Below are 18133 nucleotides of genomic sequence, written 5' to 3' on the forward strand. Positions count from 1 at the left end.
ATTAACAGTCTCTTGGTTTCTTTAAAAAGGAAGATGAAACAATTAAAGAACAGAAGCAAAAAATCTACTCAAATCCCCAACTATTACCCTCAAAATTAATTGTCCCAACCCCAACTTTCTCATTGCACAACTCTTTGTCAAAATGTTTTCTGCCATCACAGCCTTCAATGATCTTTCTTGTTCCTTTATCTCCTGAAGTCTGACTTCTACCTCCATCTTTTTCTGGACTATTCAACACACTTAGAGAAAAAACATACTTTTGTTAAACAGGTATGAATCCCTGAAGCATAAAATACATAGTACTGAAAGTGCACATGTGTGGTTCTTTCCACCTTTTTTTACAGCACTTGAAACTGACAAGTAGTAGTACCAATTACTTAATAAAAGACCTTTTTCATTTCATTTCTGAAATAGTTATTTTCCTTTTTCATCTTCCATCTCTGACTATGCCTCCAATTTTTCCTCTTTGCTGCCTTCCTTCCTAAGAAAGTTCTTCATACGATGCCATCTTGTTTTTCTTCACTTCCCTCTTTTTCTCACTTTAATTTTATGAACTCTGATGACTTACCTCTGTAGTGTAACTACTCAAAATATATATTTCTGAAGTCTCTCAACTCTAATCTCATATTTTCAACTTATATTTGTGGAGGCATCTCAGACTCAACCTATCTAAAAATTGGCTTATCTGCCCCAAAATCTACTTTGTTCTTTTTTTCTCTACTGTGAATAATTATCTTCCTAGTTGTTCAAGCTCAAAACCTAATCATTTTTACTCCTTGTCCCTGTGTCAGCTGTCTGCATTCAAGCAGGGTCTCATTTCTGAACATTTTTCAAGCAAGTCAGTAACTGCCTTTTGTTTGGGACGGTCTTTTCATATAGTGAACAGCCTTGGAAGATAGAAATCATTTCTCCTTCTAAAACAAAAGGCAGGTGTGCTTGCAGCCTTGGATAGAGGTAGTGCCTCTTTCTGAAGCAAAGGGACATCTTTACTGGCCATTATAAAATATACATGTTTCCTGAGCTCTGGGTTCCTCTTTTCTAATGCAACCCGCTGAGCACGTAGGTGTCACCTGAGCTTTTCTGTGGGAATTGGGGCTTGAGGAATCAGTGCAAGAAAATCATGATACTCTTGCTAATGCTATTAATGTGAGTAGTAAAGTCAACTGTCTCTGACCCAGCACTATTGTGTCTTTGCCCAGCACCCAAAAAACTGGCAGGCTTGCAGGTAGGACAAAATGTTAGACTTTTCACAGTTCTTCTGCTTATAAGTACTTGTTAAAAGCAATTAAAACACAACTTGTAGTTTGCACCTATAATTTTGTAGCATTTGCTTCTTATCTATGTCACCAGGATGTGCTTAGTGACAGACCCATCTATCATCTATTACTCAAGTTTTTGGCTGTATTCCTAGGCAACAGAGAGAAGGGAAACAAAGAAGAGGACCTGTGCACAGTTTGAGAAAGGCAAAACACCGAGCTTAATTGCAGACTTGAATGTAGCTAGCAAACGAAGTAAGGCAAAAGGCTCCTTTTTTTTTTTTTAGATGGAGTCTCACTCTGTCGCCAGTCTGGAATGGAGTGGCGCTATCTTGGCTCACTGCAACCTCTGCCTCCTGGGTTCCAGCGATTCTCCTGCCTCAGCCTCCCGAGTACCTGGGACTACAGGCATGTGCCACCATGCCCAGCTAATTTTTGTATTTTTAGTAGAGACAGAGTTTCACCATGTTGGCCAGGATGGTCTCAATCTCTTGACCTTGTGATCCACCCACTCGGCCTCCCAAAGTGCTGAGATTACAGGTGTGAGCCTCCGCTCCCGGCCAAAAGTTTCCATTTTTAAATAGTTGGGTTTTTTGTTTCAATTCTTTCCAAAATTAGCAATAAGTTGAAATATAAGAGCAATATAATCTTATTAAGACAATATATGATATACATTTATCAAAATACTTGTATTTTCAAAAGTGCTTAAAATAATCTAGCACATAGTAGATGCTCAGTAAATATTTGATATTATGACTGCGCATGGGTCATTATAGGCTACTTTATGTATATCATTTCATTTAGTACAACATCACTCTGAAAAATGTTTTACTGTTACCGTTTTTCAGTTGAAACATTTACGTTGCTCAAGATCTCACTTGCTCAAGATCTCACTGGTACCATCTACTACTAGGTCAGTCTGCCACCAAATCTCATGCTCTTAAATGCCCTTTTTCTCCTGAGCTTCCAACAAATAGTGTACTGTATATAATTGTTGAAGGGAGGGGACTGTGAGACAAAATATTTAGAGTGATTGTGTAGCCACAATTTCAGTTCCTCAACAAAGTGATAAAATTAGGAATCATCCTCAATATATATTCTTGCAACACACACACACACACACACACAAATACCACAAGCCCACTTGAATGCACCCCACCTACACATTGCAACCATAGAGACAATTGCAGCATTAAATACAGAATATTCTGTGTGTTGTTTGTTTGTTCTCCCTCTGCTACAAAAATCAGAATTTCTACTCAATAAATAGCAAAGGGAGATATAAATGAACCAAATTAAAGAAGGAAAAAATGTTGAAAAAATTAAATACAGAACTATGTATTGATTTATTGAGAGTTCAGTAATGTAATCCAGAAATAATGGATGCTTTAAAAGTAATTAAAAGAATTCAAATAAACATTTAGTGCCTAATTAAAGAAAAAAATACAACATTAGACAAAATAAAAGATATTCATTTGATGCGATGAGGAAATAATCTTTTATTCCTCTTTAAATTCTCTGTGGAATAAGGCAGGGTTATAAATAAATAAACATCTGCCCCATGGACTTAATGGATCATTATGTTTTATTGTGATTATCGTAATGAAATTGTTGGGAGGGATTAGTAGCTCTAGTGTAATGCTAAGAAAGATAAAGCCTGTGCCCAGGCAAAAGCTTCCTTGGTTGGTCGAAAGGTTTGAAGATATTTCAAACTATTCTAAAACAAACAAACAAGCAAACAAACAAAAAACATACAGTGTCTTTGCCACATATTTAGGAAACAAAATGAACAATTTATTTCTGACAACCTCATAGTCTTTATTCTGTCATAACAATAATGGAAAGGTCTAAACCAGAAAATGCTATGCATTGAATTTATAATAAACTAATTTTTTCTGTAACAAAAAATTGATAAACTTGATATTTGCAGATTTAATAATTATGTGTTTAAAAAAAATCTGGTTTTTGCCCTTGCAAAAAATCATATATATATACACATATATATGTATGTGTGTGTGTGCATTGTGTGTATATATATATATATACACACATATATGTATACACACATTTATATATATATATATATATATATAAACATTTCCTTTAACCTCCTATTTTCTTCCAATAAAAATATTAGTACTAGAGATAGTTCTGATATTTCATCGTAGAATAGTTAACATTGCATTTGGGAAGGATTAATTTTTTGAAACGTAATTTTACCTTAATAAGCAGCCCAGCGTAATATTTTAGTAATTACACAGATTTTTTTTCAAGACATTTGACAACTAATATTGCATAATAGTTAAGAGTGTGGGCTTTGGAGCTAGACTTCCTATCTCTGTTCATTCACTGATAAAATGGAGACAGTAGTAACTTCCTCATAGAGTTGCTTTTTAAGATCAAATAATGCATATAAAACTCTTGAAATGGTACCAAATACAGAGTAAGCACCAAATAAACATTAACTGTTATTGTTATTCCATGTCCGAATAACATAGAAAAGTAAGAATTTTAATATTTCATTTGAATGACCTTTTAAGGATACACCTAGCCCATTATCTTTCTTGATAATCTTGTAAGATGATTCCTTTTTTGTCTCCGACCTGTTGAGCCATGGCTAGAAGTTTTCAGAGAAAACATTTTCTAGGTAACTAAAAGAAAGTAGCAACAACAAACTGTGACACAACTTAACAATGAGAGAATTTACAAGATAGAATAATTGTAACAATGAGAGAATTTACAAGATAGAATAATTGCAACTCCTTTTGAAATCAACCACTGTGGTCCTCTGGCTGGGACAGCTAAGCAAAGATATTCCAGCCTGAAGGTTGAGATCTACTTGAAGAGTTTTCTATCCAGATTGTGAGGTACCCTCAAACTTCACTTAGTGTCTGTTTCTATTAGTATGGAAACTTCTGGGACCTTGGGGTATCACATGCACTTGACTACTTTATTCCTGCTCTAGCTATCTTAAAGCCTTTCTTAATCTTTTATCTTTTAGAGAAGATATTTCTAGGTTTTAAATCCACTGATCTTGAAGCTATTGCCTTCACTCCCTGCTTCAGAGCCCATCCTTTTGTATATGAGTAGTTTGTTTTGCCTAAAGTACTTTCTGCCAGTCAGATATTAAGTCCAATTTCTCATCTATTTTTGAAAGCAAACTCCTGGGCCTTGGCTCACTAACATCTTGATAGCATATTTCTTCTTTCCTATGAGCTTTTCAGCATTCCCTGGGTTTTTCTAAAATATGAAAGCAGACTCTTTATCTCTTACTTTGTCAAAGCCTACCCTCCCCACTGATTTCTCACCCAGTTGCTAGTTTTAAGACCTGCCTCCGGCCAGGCATGGTGGCTCACGCTTGTAATCCCAGCACTTTGGGAGGCCAAGGCAGGTGGATCACGAGGTCAGGAGATCGAGACCATCCTGGCTAACACAGTGAAACCCCGTCTCTACTAAAATTACAAAAAAATTATCCGGGCGTGGTGGTGAGCACCTGTAGTCCCAGCTACTTGGGAGGCTGAGGCAGGAGAATGGTGTGAGCCCGCAAGGCAGAGCTTGCAGTGAGCTGAGATCGCACCACTACACTCCAGCCTAGGCGACAGAGCGAGACTGTCTCAAAAAAAATAAATAAATAAAAGACCTGCTTCCAAATATCATTGTATTTGCAAACATGAAATGACTCATTGATTCTGAGCTCAGCACAGGAGCAAACCTTTCTCAGCTTGACCCATCTTCACACTGTTGATGACTTATTCAGTCACTACCCAAGGGGCTGACCTTCAAGAATCTAATCCATGAAAGCTTAAAATAGTAAACAAATTTGAATATAGTTTAACATACATAATAAATTTTATTTATAGAAAAGGAGGATCAGCCCTTAGACATGAAAAGTGAAAATAGTTTATTCCCAGATTTCCCTTTGTGCATTAGTATATTCAACCAAGTCTATCCAAGTAACAGGACAAAAAAAGCTGGCAATTGTTGCTGTGCTGTGAAGTCTTATTAGGTGAGTCAGCTAATTACATGGCACTACCATAAATACAGCAGGCACTGCACTGCTTGTTAGCCTTGCCAAGGAAAATGAGGATTTAAAGCAGCATACTACCTCTTTGCTATATAATGACATTTTCTTCTTAAAAATGATTTTGCACCAATTCCTGATTTATCCACCAATTATTTTTTAATTTATAGTTGAATGCATTTAAACCTGAATTCAGAGATAAGACTAGTAAATAGCTCCCCACAATAACCCCAAATATATTTAACATATTAGCTTTACTCTCTCCTCCACTGCCAAACCTTTAAAAACAGTGAAATAAATAGTTTTTATTTCATCTTTTCTCTTTTTCTCTCTCTCTAAGGTGATTGCCAAGACTAAAGAAATAGCTAGAAGGGCAAAAGGCAAGCAAATGAGTAAGATAGTAACAGATTATCCAAAGTAGAGCACGGCCCAGGTGCAGTGGCTCATGCCTGTAATCCCAGCACTTTCGGAGGCTGACGCAGGAGGATCACTTGAGTCCAGGAGTTTGAGACCAGCCTGGGCAACACAGTGAAACCTCATCTCTACAAAAAAAATTTTAAATAGCCGAGCATGGTGGTGTAAGCCTATAGTCCCAGCTACTTAGGAGGCTGAGGCTGGAGGATCACTTGGGCCCAGGAGTTGGAGACTACAGTGAGCTATGATTGTATCACTGTATTACAGCCTGGGCAATAGGGCAAGACCCTGCCTCTAAACAAAAGATAAGCAAAGCAGAGCATAAATGGCTTCTAACTATATGTTATTTATGTGTAAGACTGGGTTCTCTAAAGGCATCATTTAATTAAAATAGATTTGCATTCTCAATCTGTAGGTATGGAGTATGTATAATGTATTTACGATATGACTTACAGCGTTCACCAATGTGACTATTCCCAAGTGATCCAGATGGCTGATGACATAGTAATTTGAACATTTGCTGAGACCTGATCTGAGTAGGTATGTAACATAACTGAGGGAGAGTAAGTCCATTTGCCGAAAGAAAGCCTAGCATATGACCCAGGAGCCACATCTTCACTCAGCCTTGTTGCTAGGTTTGGCTTAGCATATATAATAGCATAGCATGTATAATTTATGATGAAAAATTATACTTGCACTTTTTAATTAGAACATTCAAAATGATCTCAGGAAGTGGCACCAGAGATCATCAGTGGTCTACTGTACTTTGTGTGTATGTGTCTGTGAGTATGTATGTGTTTGTGTATGTTCCCACATTCTAAGACGTGTCTTTTACAGGTGAGTAGAAAATGTTGATAGAAAATTATAGATTTTGACATCTAAAACACAGTACATCACTACATTGTTAAAACTTGGAATTTTTTATCTTGTTGTAAAGTCAGGCCAACCAAACCTAAAATATTGCTACATTGAAATAGTGCAAAATATTCAAAATACTATAGTTATAGATTTGGTAGTAGGACTGTACCAGACCTGTCACTCTATACAAGACTTATGCCTTGCCCTTTCACTTACCTGTTCACTTTTACATCTACCTCACTAGATGTAATGCTATAAATTATAATTATAATATATTATAATTTATCATGTATTATAATGTATCAAATATTACAAATTATGTTGCACCTCCCCTTACCTTTTGCCTGCATATTGTTTCAGAAAGAACAGATGGATCCAATGGACTTCAACCGCAGGCCCCTAGTGACAAATAGCTCTTAATGCTGGGCTTGCCACTTTGATGCATTTCTAAAGTTATAGAATATTAAATGAACCAAGTCCCTTGGTCATTTTAATTCTACCTCAGATCTAAGCCATAACTGTACTTTCCCAAAAATTAAAATTTGAATTTTAACTTAACCGTATGTAATTGGAAAAGGAGGTTGGGTTCATTAAGTGTAATTTTATCATCCTTTATTATCCTTTGGGCACTGGATACAGCAGAACATGCCAATTTTTATGGCTTCTCATGTGACAGAATATACTTACTAGGATGCAGTTAAATACTCCATAGACTATGTAAACAATAAATATAATCATTACATTATTTTTATATTGTTCTTCCTTATACATAATAGTAAGACTTAAAATATAGTGTTATTTCTGAAATATGCATATTGTTTTGCTTTCGATGATTAAATAACATTGTCCGAAGTTTTAGGTTTTTTGAAATCTTATATTTTTTAACAAAATATCTAGCCTTTCCAAAACAAGACCTCAATAATTCGTTTAAGACCCAGAGTTGTTCCTCTCCACATAGATCTCCTAAAAAGGCAGAGGATTTATGACCTCAAGAGAAACCAGAGTATCCAAAGTTTGCTGTAATTCAACTTTTTAAAAATAAAATTCCTTAGCTTTTTTTAAAAATTGAGATTAGTTTTATTTTGAATCAGATGCCCTTTGCTCCCCACCCCAAAATGGCATTATGAGCAGACAAGGAATTGATCATAGAAAATTGAACATATGAAATATATCTTTACCTTGCTTTTTAACAAGATATTCATGTTTATCTCCTTCATTTTTAAGTGTATCAATAAAATACATGGTAATTCTCTTAGTGAAATATGCTATCTACACTATGTACTCCCCTGTCTAAGGTAGAGAAGTATAGAATATTCACATTTTTGAAATGTCTGTGCTGTTTTTATTTAAATACGAGTTCTGGGCTTCATTCCATTTTGGAACGTGGGTGTGTGCTTAAGTTGAACCTTTTTTCCTCTTAAGTCAAAGTTCTTTTTTAGTTTCTTCTTTTATCTTTTTGGTTACTATCTCTCTCCTTCATCCTCATGGTGTGAGCTCTTGAGTGAAGATATTAATTCCATTACTTGAGGCTAAGTGACATTGTTCAATAATGCAGCAAAACAATGGTTCTACCCCAAATATCTTCGATGTAAAAGCAGTGGGGAAAAGAGAAAGTGCGTTTCTGCTGCTTTGAATGTTTAAGGCCGTGAAAGTTGATCACACAAATTGAGTCATTCTTGTTATACCCAACTAAAACAATCAAGAAGTCTGGGAAGAAAAGCATTCAAGAAACATCACATTGCTCCAAAAGTGTAATTTTCTACAAGTCGGCATGCTGAAGCTGCCTGTTGTAACCTGGGACCAATTTTTTCTGTAACTGCTGAAAAAACTTGCTGCAGCTCTAGGACTAATTTTGCCCACTACTGTCACTCACCAATTGAAGCTTACTAGCTCCCCAGAACCTTTCTAGTGCCAGTGAACTTTCTCAAAGAGCAGTGTGTATCATTTCTCTTTTTTAGGACACCTTCAACCTCCTCTTTGTTCTTTGGGTATACCAAAGACCAACCAGCCTCGAATTTCAATTTTTCTTCCCACATAAAAGGTTTAATTTAGAAATGTATCTCTACATTTCTAACTTTGACAAAGCATAGATACCAGATAATTGATGAAACCTTGCCATTTTAACGATCACCATGGATTACTTCCCAGTGTCTTCAGATAACCCTCACCATTTGCCAACCTTTGATGGACTTCAAAATGAACATATCTTGTTTAAAAAAAATTTATTCACACTGACAGCAAGTACATTGGTATACTCTATATTAAATTATACCACAGGGTTTACAAACAATTGGTGATGTCGGGCAGTGGTTTCCAAGGAACATACTTAACAAGACATTTACAAGGCCCTACAAACCTGCATTTTTAACAAGGGCCCTAGATGATTCTAGAAGAGTGTGGTTTGGAAAGCAATTTTTGCCTTTATTATGTGTCATTTTAAATATATTTAAAATTAAAGTTATAAGTCATGGAATTGAATAAAGATAATTTCCTTACAGAAAGTATTCCTAGGTATCTAAATACAATATGGTTCGAAACAGGAAATTAAAAAAGATTATGTAAATTCTGTAGTTGTATTCCTAAAGACAGTAGCTGAAATTTTTTCCTACTTCTCTTTGTATCACTTCCCTTTTCCTTCACTTTCACTTCCCTGGAATTGTACTTCCCAATAAGCTATTAGCAGTGAAGCTTCGTCTCATGATCTGTTTTATAGAGCACTTCAGCTGGGATGAGTACGAGCTGATAATCAGTTATGTCAGCTATTCAACCCTACAGGTTTATTTAAAAAGAACTTGAATAGGCTTTTTGGGGAGAAAGAGGTCAGTCTCAGCCATTTCTGTTTCCTAATATAGCTTTTAAGTCTTTCCTTATTAGCAATGAGGGCCATTCCATTGTAATTTTTTGATAACCATTTTTCTTTCTGTGTGTCAAATGCAGATATAAGATACTGAACTGAGTCTATTTCACTGTTCGTAAAACAATACCATTTGAAAAAAAAAAAGTCTACAGATATTCCAGGGATAGGGCCTAGTAGACAGAGAATAAAAGGTATTTTCTTACTATGTCTCTATATCCTACCCTGTAGGTTCTCTTATTAAGCATACAGGCATATACAAAAATCCAGATGTTTTTCTCATTTATTTTATTGCCCTATCATATTCTGTGTTAATATAATATCATAATGAATATTTGAGAAAAAATTGATATTTTCAAAAGTGCTTAACATTTGTTATATTGGTAGATTTTTTTCTTGTTTGTGGTAAAAATAAATAGAAGGTGCATTTCATACCTTCAAGTATGATTACATTTTGAAAACAAGTCATGAATACTCATAAAATGCAAATTTTAATGTTCTTTTTTTTGTTACAGCCAAACTATAATTAGGCACAGTTGTAAATTGGAGTTGAAATTTAATATTTCTTTATAGATAACACTTAATGTTTTTAGAGATAGGTTTATGAAACAGTAAATATACAGGTGTAGGGATAAAATTGTGTCTGATGGTCATATGAAGTGTTTGTTGTTATATTCTCTCTTGGAATAGCTGCCAAATATTTTAGTATGCTTAAAATCTATGAATGTGATAGAGTCAAAACATTTAGATCACATATTCAGAAAAACATAGTTAGAGAAATGACTATTGAAATGAGCATACAGCAGTCTTCCTTTATCTACAGGGATACATTCTGAAACCCCCACTTGGACACCTGAAATTGCAGATAGTAGCAAACCCTACATATGCTGTTTTTTCCAATGTTTACATACCTATGAAAAAGTTTAATTTATAAACTAGGCACAGTAAGAGATTAACAACAATAACTAATAACAAAAGAGAACAATTATAATAATATACTGTAATAAAAGTTACGTGGGTATGGTCTCACTTTCTCTTTACCTCTCTTTCTCTCTCAAAATATCTTAGTATTTTGGGGCTGCGGTTGGTGGGGGGCAACTGAAACCATGGAAAACAAAACCACGGATAAAAGGAGACTACTGTATATACTTTTTAAAACTGATGAAATACTAAACTCATGTTTCTTCTATATCCCATCTATTTCCCCCACCCAAACCTAGATAGATACCTTATTTGGTCTGTAAACATTTCATTAATTTGTAAAAGTTAAGAACTTCTTAAAGTAAAACTGGAATATATCATCACACCTAAAGAAATAAATGATAATTCTTAAATATCCAGTCAGTGTTCAAATTTCCCCAACTACCTCATATGTGTTTTCAATTTGCTTATGTCGGGATCCCAATAAGAATGAAATAAAGTTCTTAGGTTGCAGTTGGCTAATGCTCTCTCACTTCTACTTTAAGCGGCAGGTTCCCGCTAACTTCTTTTTAGTTACAATTTACTTGTTGAAATTCGACGTATTCTTTGTCTTGTGTAGTTTTTCACAGTGAAAAATTTGCTGATTGTAGCCAGTGTTGTGAACAGTGAACATGTTTTTCACCGCCTTATATTTGCTGTAAGTTGTCAGTGATAGTTAAATGTTAATCAAATTCAAATTCGGATCACGTAGGGCTTTTCTTTTTTTTTCTTTTTCTATTTATTTATTTATTTTGAGACAGAGTCTCACTCTGTCGCCAGGCTAGAGTGCAATGGTGTGACCTGGGCTCACTGCAATCTCCACCTCCCAGGTTCAAGTGATTCCCCTGCCTCAGTCTCCTGAGTAGCTGGGACTATAGGCGCACCACCACGCCAGGCTAACTTGTATTTTAGTAGAGATGGAGTTTCACCATGTTGGCCTGGATGCTATAGATCTCCTGACCTCACAGATCATGTAGGACTTCAATCGTCGAACAAACGAACCTTTAATAGCAGTTACACCATTAGGATGACCTGATCCAACATCGAGGTCGTAAACCCTATTGTCGATTTGGACTCTAGGATAGGATTGTGCTGTTATCCCTAGTGTAACTTGTTCCCACTTGATGAAGTTATTGGGTCAGTGAACAATAGCCCACTTAAACTAGTACGGTCTTGGTTTAAGACGGTGATGTGTATGTACTTCCATCAGACGGCACATAATACAGTAAATCCTCACTTAACTTCATCAATAGTTTCTGGAAACTGTGACTTGAAGCAAAACAACATATAACAAAACGAGTTTTACCATTGGCTAATTGATATAAGCAAGAATTAAGTTCCTATGGCAAATTTCTGGACACAAAACACCATCAAACTCCTAAATAAAGATAAATCACTTCTGACATCAAACATTGAAATTAATGTGAGCTATATATACATTTAAGAAAGATTAATACAAACAAGTCAAATAACTTACCTAATTATTTCAGTGGAGACCGCAGGTGGCTAGAGCCTATCCTGGCAGCTCAGGGAGCAGTATGGGAACCCACCCGGACAGGACGCCATTCCATTACTGCAGGGCGCTCTCGTACACACCCACTCACCCAGGCTGGAACCATGCAGACACACACACTCACCTAACCTACACATCTGCGTACATCCTTCAAAGTTCAGCCAAATAACATATAAACATATCCAGTAATATCCATCAGTCTTAGTTCCGCCGTAACAACTCCTTTTTGATCATCAAACAACAAACAGGGTAGGTCTGCCATATTTACTTGTGTGGTCCATATCAAAATTTTCTAACAAATTATATTAGAAAATCAAATCTCTGTCAGTTTCAAAATGCATGGAAAAATTTTTGCCTTATTTCCCTTATACTTGGATATCGTAACAGTAATCTAAATATTAATGAGAAAGTTAATGATGTCGTTTGCTTCTCCCCGTTGTAAAGAAAGTTTTGCTGTCCCGTTTGATCACTAAAGCTAATTGACACTCAGAAAAAGCATAGGAAACTTCTCAGCATCACAAAAGCTCTGTCATGGAGAGAAGCTAGGACTTGAGCTCAAGTCCTGTGACATGGAAGGCCTTGTGCCTAGCCACCCTGCAGCAGAGCCCGTATCTACCAAGAAGTGAAACGCTATGAAAACAATATCTTTACTCCACATTTTAAAGTGAGGTAGTTTGAGGTGGTTTATATTTTATTTAATTTATATATTATTTGGATTTTTTCTAGTTTATAAAAAGGGCATTGGCAAGGGCAGAATGATCTATAAGCTTCTCTGCCCACCTACCATAAGCATGATCTTCAGTTTGACCTTTTCTTACTGTCAGCCATTTTCTTATACTTCTGCGTCCCTGTCAGTCACTTCCATGTGAAGACATGGAGAGGCTTTTTTTTTTTTTTTTTTGAGACAGAGTCTCCCTCTGTTGCCCAGGCTGGAGTGCAGTGGCGCGATCTCGGCTCACTGCAAGCTGCACCTCCCGGGTTCACGCCATTCTCCTGCCTCAGCCTCCCGAGTGGCTGGGACTACAGGCGCATGCCGCCACGCCCGGCTAATTTTTTGTATTGTTAGTAGAGACGGGGTTTCACCATGTTAGCCAGGATGGTCTCGATCTCCTGACCTCGTGATCCACCCGCCTCGGCCTCCCAAAGTGCTGGGATTACAGGCGTGAGCCACCGCGCCCGGCCATGGGGAGACTTTTTTACATCAGACATGTTGTTGAAAATCAGCTGCGTTGGCTGAGGGATTATTTGATCTCTTCCTCCAAGTCTATTTAGGCCTCTCTGTTCTTTGAATTTTCAGTTACCTTCATCTTCTTATAATTACTTTGCTGAAATAAATGCAAAGCAACAAAAGGTATTTAGTGAAGAATACCAACAAAGCCATGACCATTTCAGGCTGAGTTTTGTAGTATTATTTGTCTAGGAAGAGATACCTAGAAAAATCTGACCATGTATTTGATTCTTTTCCTTCAATATATATATTCTCAGTCTTCAAATTTCAGAAAAGAATTTGTTTCTTTGTTGTCATTTAAAATTAATGTGTTAAATATGTATGCTTTTACATTATAAGTGGTTATAAAAGTTAAACACTTAGAAAAAAAGTCAAAATAACATACATAACTATCCAACAAAATAACTTTCATATTTTATTGTGTTTTCTTCCCAACTTTTTACCTTTGCATCTGAATTCTATGTAGGTTGTATCTATAATATAGACAACACTTTATAGCCTGCTAATTATACCATAAATAGGTTGTTGTTACATAATTCTCAGGTAATAGTAATATATGTCTTTATCATAAGCTACTGAGTAGTTGAATGATAATTTCTTTTTTAAGACAAGGTCTCGCTCTGTCACCCAGGCCGGAATGCAGTGGCATGCACATAGCTCACTGTAGCCTCTACCTCCCAGGCTCAAGTGATCCTCCTGCCTCAGCCTCCCAAGTGCCTGGGACTGTAGGCATGTTCCACCATGCCCAGCTATTTATTTGTATTTTTAGTAGAGACGGGGTTTCATTGTGTTACCCACGCTAGTCTTGAACTCCTGGACTCAAATGATCCACCTGCCTCAGCCTCCCAAAGTGCTGAAATCACAGGAGTGAACCACCGCACCCAGCAATAATTTTTTTAACTCTTCATTATTCATTGAACATTTAGTTAACAATTCTAAAAATTTTGTTTCCTGCTGTCATTGATCTTGTGTAAAATATCTTTGGACTATAGCTGTGGATTATTTCCTAAATAGTGAATTACTTGAGCAAAAGTTTACATACTTTGAGGGTTGATAACCCATGTTGCCACAATGTTTCCCCGAAGGCATTGTGGAGTTTAGAATGCCAGTAGTAATATTAAGGTGTGCCATTTTCAACATCCCTGGCCAACATCCCTATATGTAAGATTTTTCCAAAACATGGTTCTGATTTTTAAAAGTGAAAAATGCTACTTCATCATGTTCTTTTTGTGCTTCTTACTTTAAATATTAGAGTGAAGAAGGAGCCCCACAGGAAGGAATTCTGGAAGATATGCCTGTGGATCCTGACAATGAGGCTTATGAAATGCCTTCTGAGGTAGGAGTCCAAGCTGAATCTTTCTAACAGACAGTACCCAAAACCAGTCATTGTCACATTTCTCTTTCATTAGTGCTTAGTGAGAATCATTTGCTCTCTACATGCTCATTACGTGGACAACTTGCAAGTTAAGAATGGTTTTTACATTTTTAAAGGGTCCTTAAAAAAAAAAGAGGAGGAGGAAGATGAAGAAGAGGAAGAAAGGATGTAACGGAAATCATATGTAGTCCACATAGCTTAAAATACTTACTATTTGACCCTTTACAGGAAAAGTTTACTAACCCCTGCATTAGAGAATATATTTTTAGAAACTTTACATTCTAAAATAAATTTCTAAATGGAAAGTTATGGAAATCAATGGAATGCCAAAGGAAGGTAATTATTTTTTGCCATACGTGTCCAATGGGATGATTGCATAGTAAAATAAAAGTTACCCACACAAGTTATAGAATGAAAAGATAAATGCATGATTTGCAACAATTGATATATTCCAGTATGTTTTAAACAACATAATTTGATTGTTAATTTTATTTTGATTGAAAATATAAGTATCTTTAATAGAAAATATATCAAAAGGGAAATTAGAAAATACTGTTAGATGAATAAAACTGGCCCAAGAAGAAATAGTAAATCTGCAAAGATTTGTAACACAGTGAATAGATTAAATTAGTAATAATAAAAAAAAGCCTACCTGCAAAGAAAATCCCAGGCCGAGATGGCATCACTGGTAAATTCTACCAAACATTTAAAGAGGAATTAATACTAATTAGTTAACACCAATTAATATCTCTTGCAAAACACAGAAGAGGAGACATTTCCCAACTAATTCTGTGAGACCAATATTACCCTGATAATCAAAACCAAATGAAGATATCACAAGAAAAGAAACTATATAATGGTTCCATTAAAAATTGAGTTCAAGTATGTTGTAGTTTGGTTATGTATTATTCCTCACGGCATTATTAAAAGGCATGTCGAGGATGGGTGCAGCAGTTCACACCTGTAATCCCTCACTTTGTGAGCCAAAGTGGCCAGGTTACTCGAGGCCAGGAGGTCGAGACCAGTCTGGCCAACATGGTGAAACCCCATCTCTACTAAAAATACAAAAATTAGCCGGGCGTGGTGGTACACGCCTATAGTTCCAGCTACTTGGGAGACTGAGGCACGAGAGTCACTTGAACCCAGGAGGCAGAGGTTGCAGTGAGCTGAGATGACACCCCTGCCCTCCAATCTTGGCAACAGAGCAAGACTGTCTCACACAAACACACAAAAGGCATATTGATAATAATTCAACTTATAGAAATTGAGATTAAATTGTTTGTTTGCCTAATAAGATTTTCCATTATTTTGAGGTCTTTTATGCAAGACACAGTACTAAACACTATAGAAAACTATAGAGTAATTGACATTACCAGGACATAAGGAGTTTACAGTCTGGTAGGTTTGATGAAAAAAATAGAAATTCATTCATTCATTTCTTCATTATGATTCCTTTAACAAACATTATTGATTGTCTTCGATGTACCAGGCATCACAGGAGCAAAAATATATAAGATATACTAAAAAGTATAACATTTTAAAGGATCTGTTTCAATCAATCAGGAGAAGTTTTATTGAGGAGGTAATGTTGATCTGGGTGGGAAAAGGTAAGAGATATGGTAGGTCAAAGCAAACAGAGGACGTTCTGGCACAAGGGAATATCAGAAGCAAAGGCATATATGTCTGAGAATGCAAATGGATATGTCTGAGAACAGTGAATAATTACGACTCACGCTTACGAACAAGGAAAATGGTGATAGATTGAACTTGCAACTATGGGTCAAAGACAAGTTATAGAGTATTAGGACAATCTTGTCATTTCAGTTTGTATTCTATTCAGAAAACAACTTGAGTTATTGAAGGTATGCTTATTTGTTTGTTTTTAAGCAGAATCCTGATATTATCAGAGTTACTCTTTAGGAGGAATAATCTGACCCCTTTAATTAAATCCATTAATATTTGCATTGTGGATGCTATCCAGATACTGTTTGGAGAGCTTGAGGTTTGAAATACAAGTAATAATTGAAGCCATAAATGAAGATGAAATTTGCAACTGGGAGAGTGAATGTAGGGAAAATGTACCTTGCCTTCAAACATCTGAATTTCCTTCTGAGAATTAGAGCATCTTCATCTGGAAAAGGCTTTATAGACCGCTTGATTTTGTTCTCACGTTTTATAGGTGAAGAAACTGAGAACCAGATAGTCCAACTTATTTGTCCTACCAAGCTAGGTATATGATCATTAAATGGCACATCCAGATTAGAACCTAGATATTTTAACTCTGACTACTACCGTAATTCACTTCTATATCGGACAAGGAAGACACAACTATTAAAAATAAGAGAATGTTTGTTGCAGAATATTTGCAAAAACATTGATTGTAAATTTTACTTTAAGTGGGGAGCCATTTCCTATCTCATTGGCTGTCAGTGCTGATGCGTGATTGAAACTTATACTAACAGTGTGTGCTGTTTTTTTGATTTTTCTAATATTAGGAAGGGTATCAAGACTACGAACCTGAAGCCTAAGAAATATCTTTGCTCCCAGTTTCTTGAGATCTGCTGACAGACGTTCCATCCTGTACAAGTGCTCAGTTCCAATGTGCCCAGTCATGACATTTCTCAAAGTTTTTACAGTGTATCTTGAAGTCTTCCATCAGCAGTGATTCAAGTATCTGTACCTGCCCCCACTCAGCATTTCGGTGCTTCCCTTTCACTGAAGTGAATACATGGTAGCAGGGTCTTTGTGTGCTGTGGATTTTGTGGCTTCAATCTATGATGTTAAAACAAATTAAAAACACCTAAGTGACTACCACTTATTTCTAAATCCTCACTATTTTTTTGTTGCTGTTGTTCAGAAGTTGTTAGTGATTTGCTATCGTATATTATAAGATTTTTAGGTGTCTTTTAATGATACTGTCTAAGAATAATGATGTATTGTGAAATTTGTTAATATATATAATACTTAAAAATGTATGAGCATGAAACTATGCACCTATAAATACTAAATATGAAATTTTACCATTTTGTGATGTGTTTTATTAATTTGTGTTTGTATATAAATGGTGAGAATTAAAATAAAATGTTATCTCATTGCAAAAATATTTTATTTTTATCCCATCTCACTTTAATAATAAAAATCATGCTTATAAGCAACATGAATTAAGAACTGACACAATGGACATAAATGTAAAGTTATTAATAGCCATTTGAAGAAGGAATTTTAGAAGAGGTAGAGAAAATGGAACATTAACCCTACACTCGGAATTCCCTGAAGCAACACTGCCAGAAATGTGTTTTGGTAATGCACTGGTTCCTTAAGTGGCTGTGATTAAAAAAAAAAAAAAAAGTGGGTTCCAGGGAACTAAGCAGTGTAAAAGATGACTTTGACTACATCCTCCTTAGAGATCGATAAGACACATTAGCACATATTAGCACGTTCAAGGCTCTGAGAGAATGTGGTTAACTTTGTCTAACTCAGCATTCCCCACTTTTTTTTTTTTAAATCATCAGAAATTCTCTCTCTCTCTCTCTTTCTCTCGCTCTTTTTTTTCCAGGAAATGCCTTTAAACATCGTTGGAACTACCAGAGTCACCTTAAAGGAGATCAATTATCTAGACTGATAAAAATTTCATGGTCTGCTTTAAATGTTGCC

At 35.8% G+C, this 18133-nt stretch overlaps 1 protein-coding gene across 1 annotated transcript in view; it reads left to right on the plus strand.

Annotated features, from left to right (window-relative positions):
• The window catches only part of SNCA (synuclein alpha), a 113966-nt gene extending 96384 nt beyond the window's left edge, over window positions 1-17582 (plus strand). The window contains exons 6-7 of the mRNA XM_032139727.2: window positions 14357-14440; window positions 16975-17582. Coding sequence (XP_031995618.1) covers window positions 14357-14440; window positions 16975-17007 — 117 coding nt within the window. The 3' untranslated portion in view covers window positions 17008-17582. The remainder of the gene's footprint in view (window positions 1-14356; window positions 14441-16974) is intronic.
• The last annotated feature ends 551 nt before the right edge of the window (window positions 17583-18133 follow it).

Source organism: Hylobates moloch, unplaced genomic scaffold, assembly GCF_009828535.3.
Source record: "Hylobates moloch isolate HMO894 unplaced genomic scaffold, HMol_V3 SCAFFOLD_2, whole genome shotgun sequence".
Lineage (NCBI taxonomy): Eukaryota > Metazoa > Chordata > Mammalia > Primates > Hylobatidae > Hylobates > Hylobates moloch.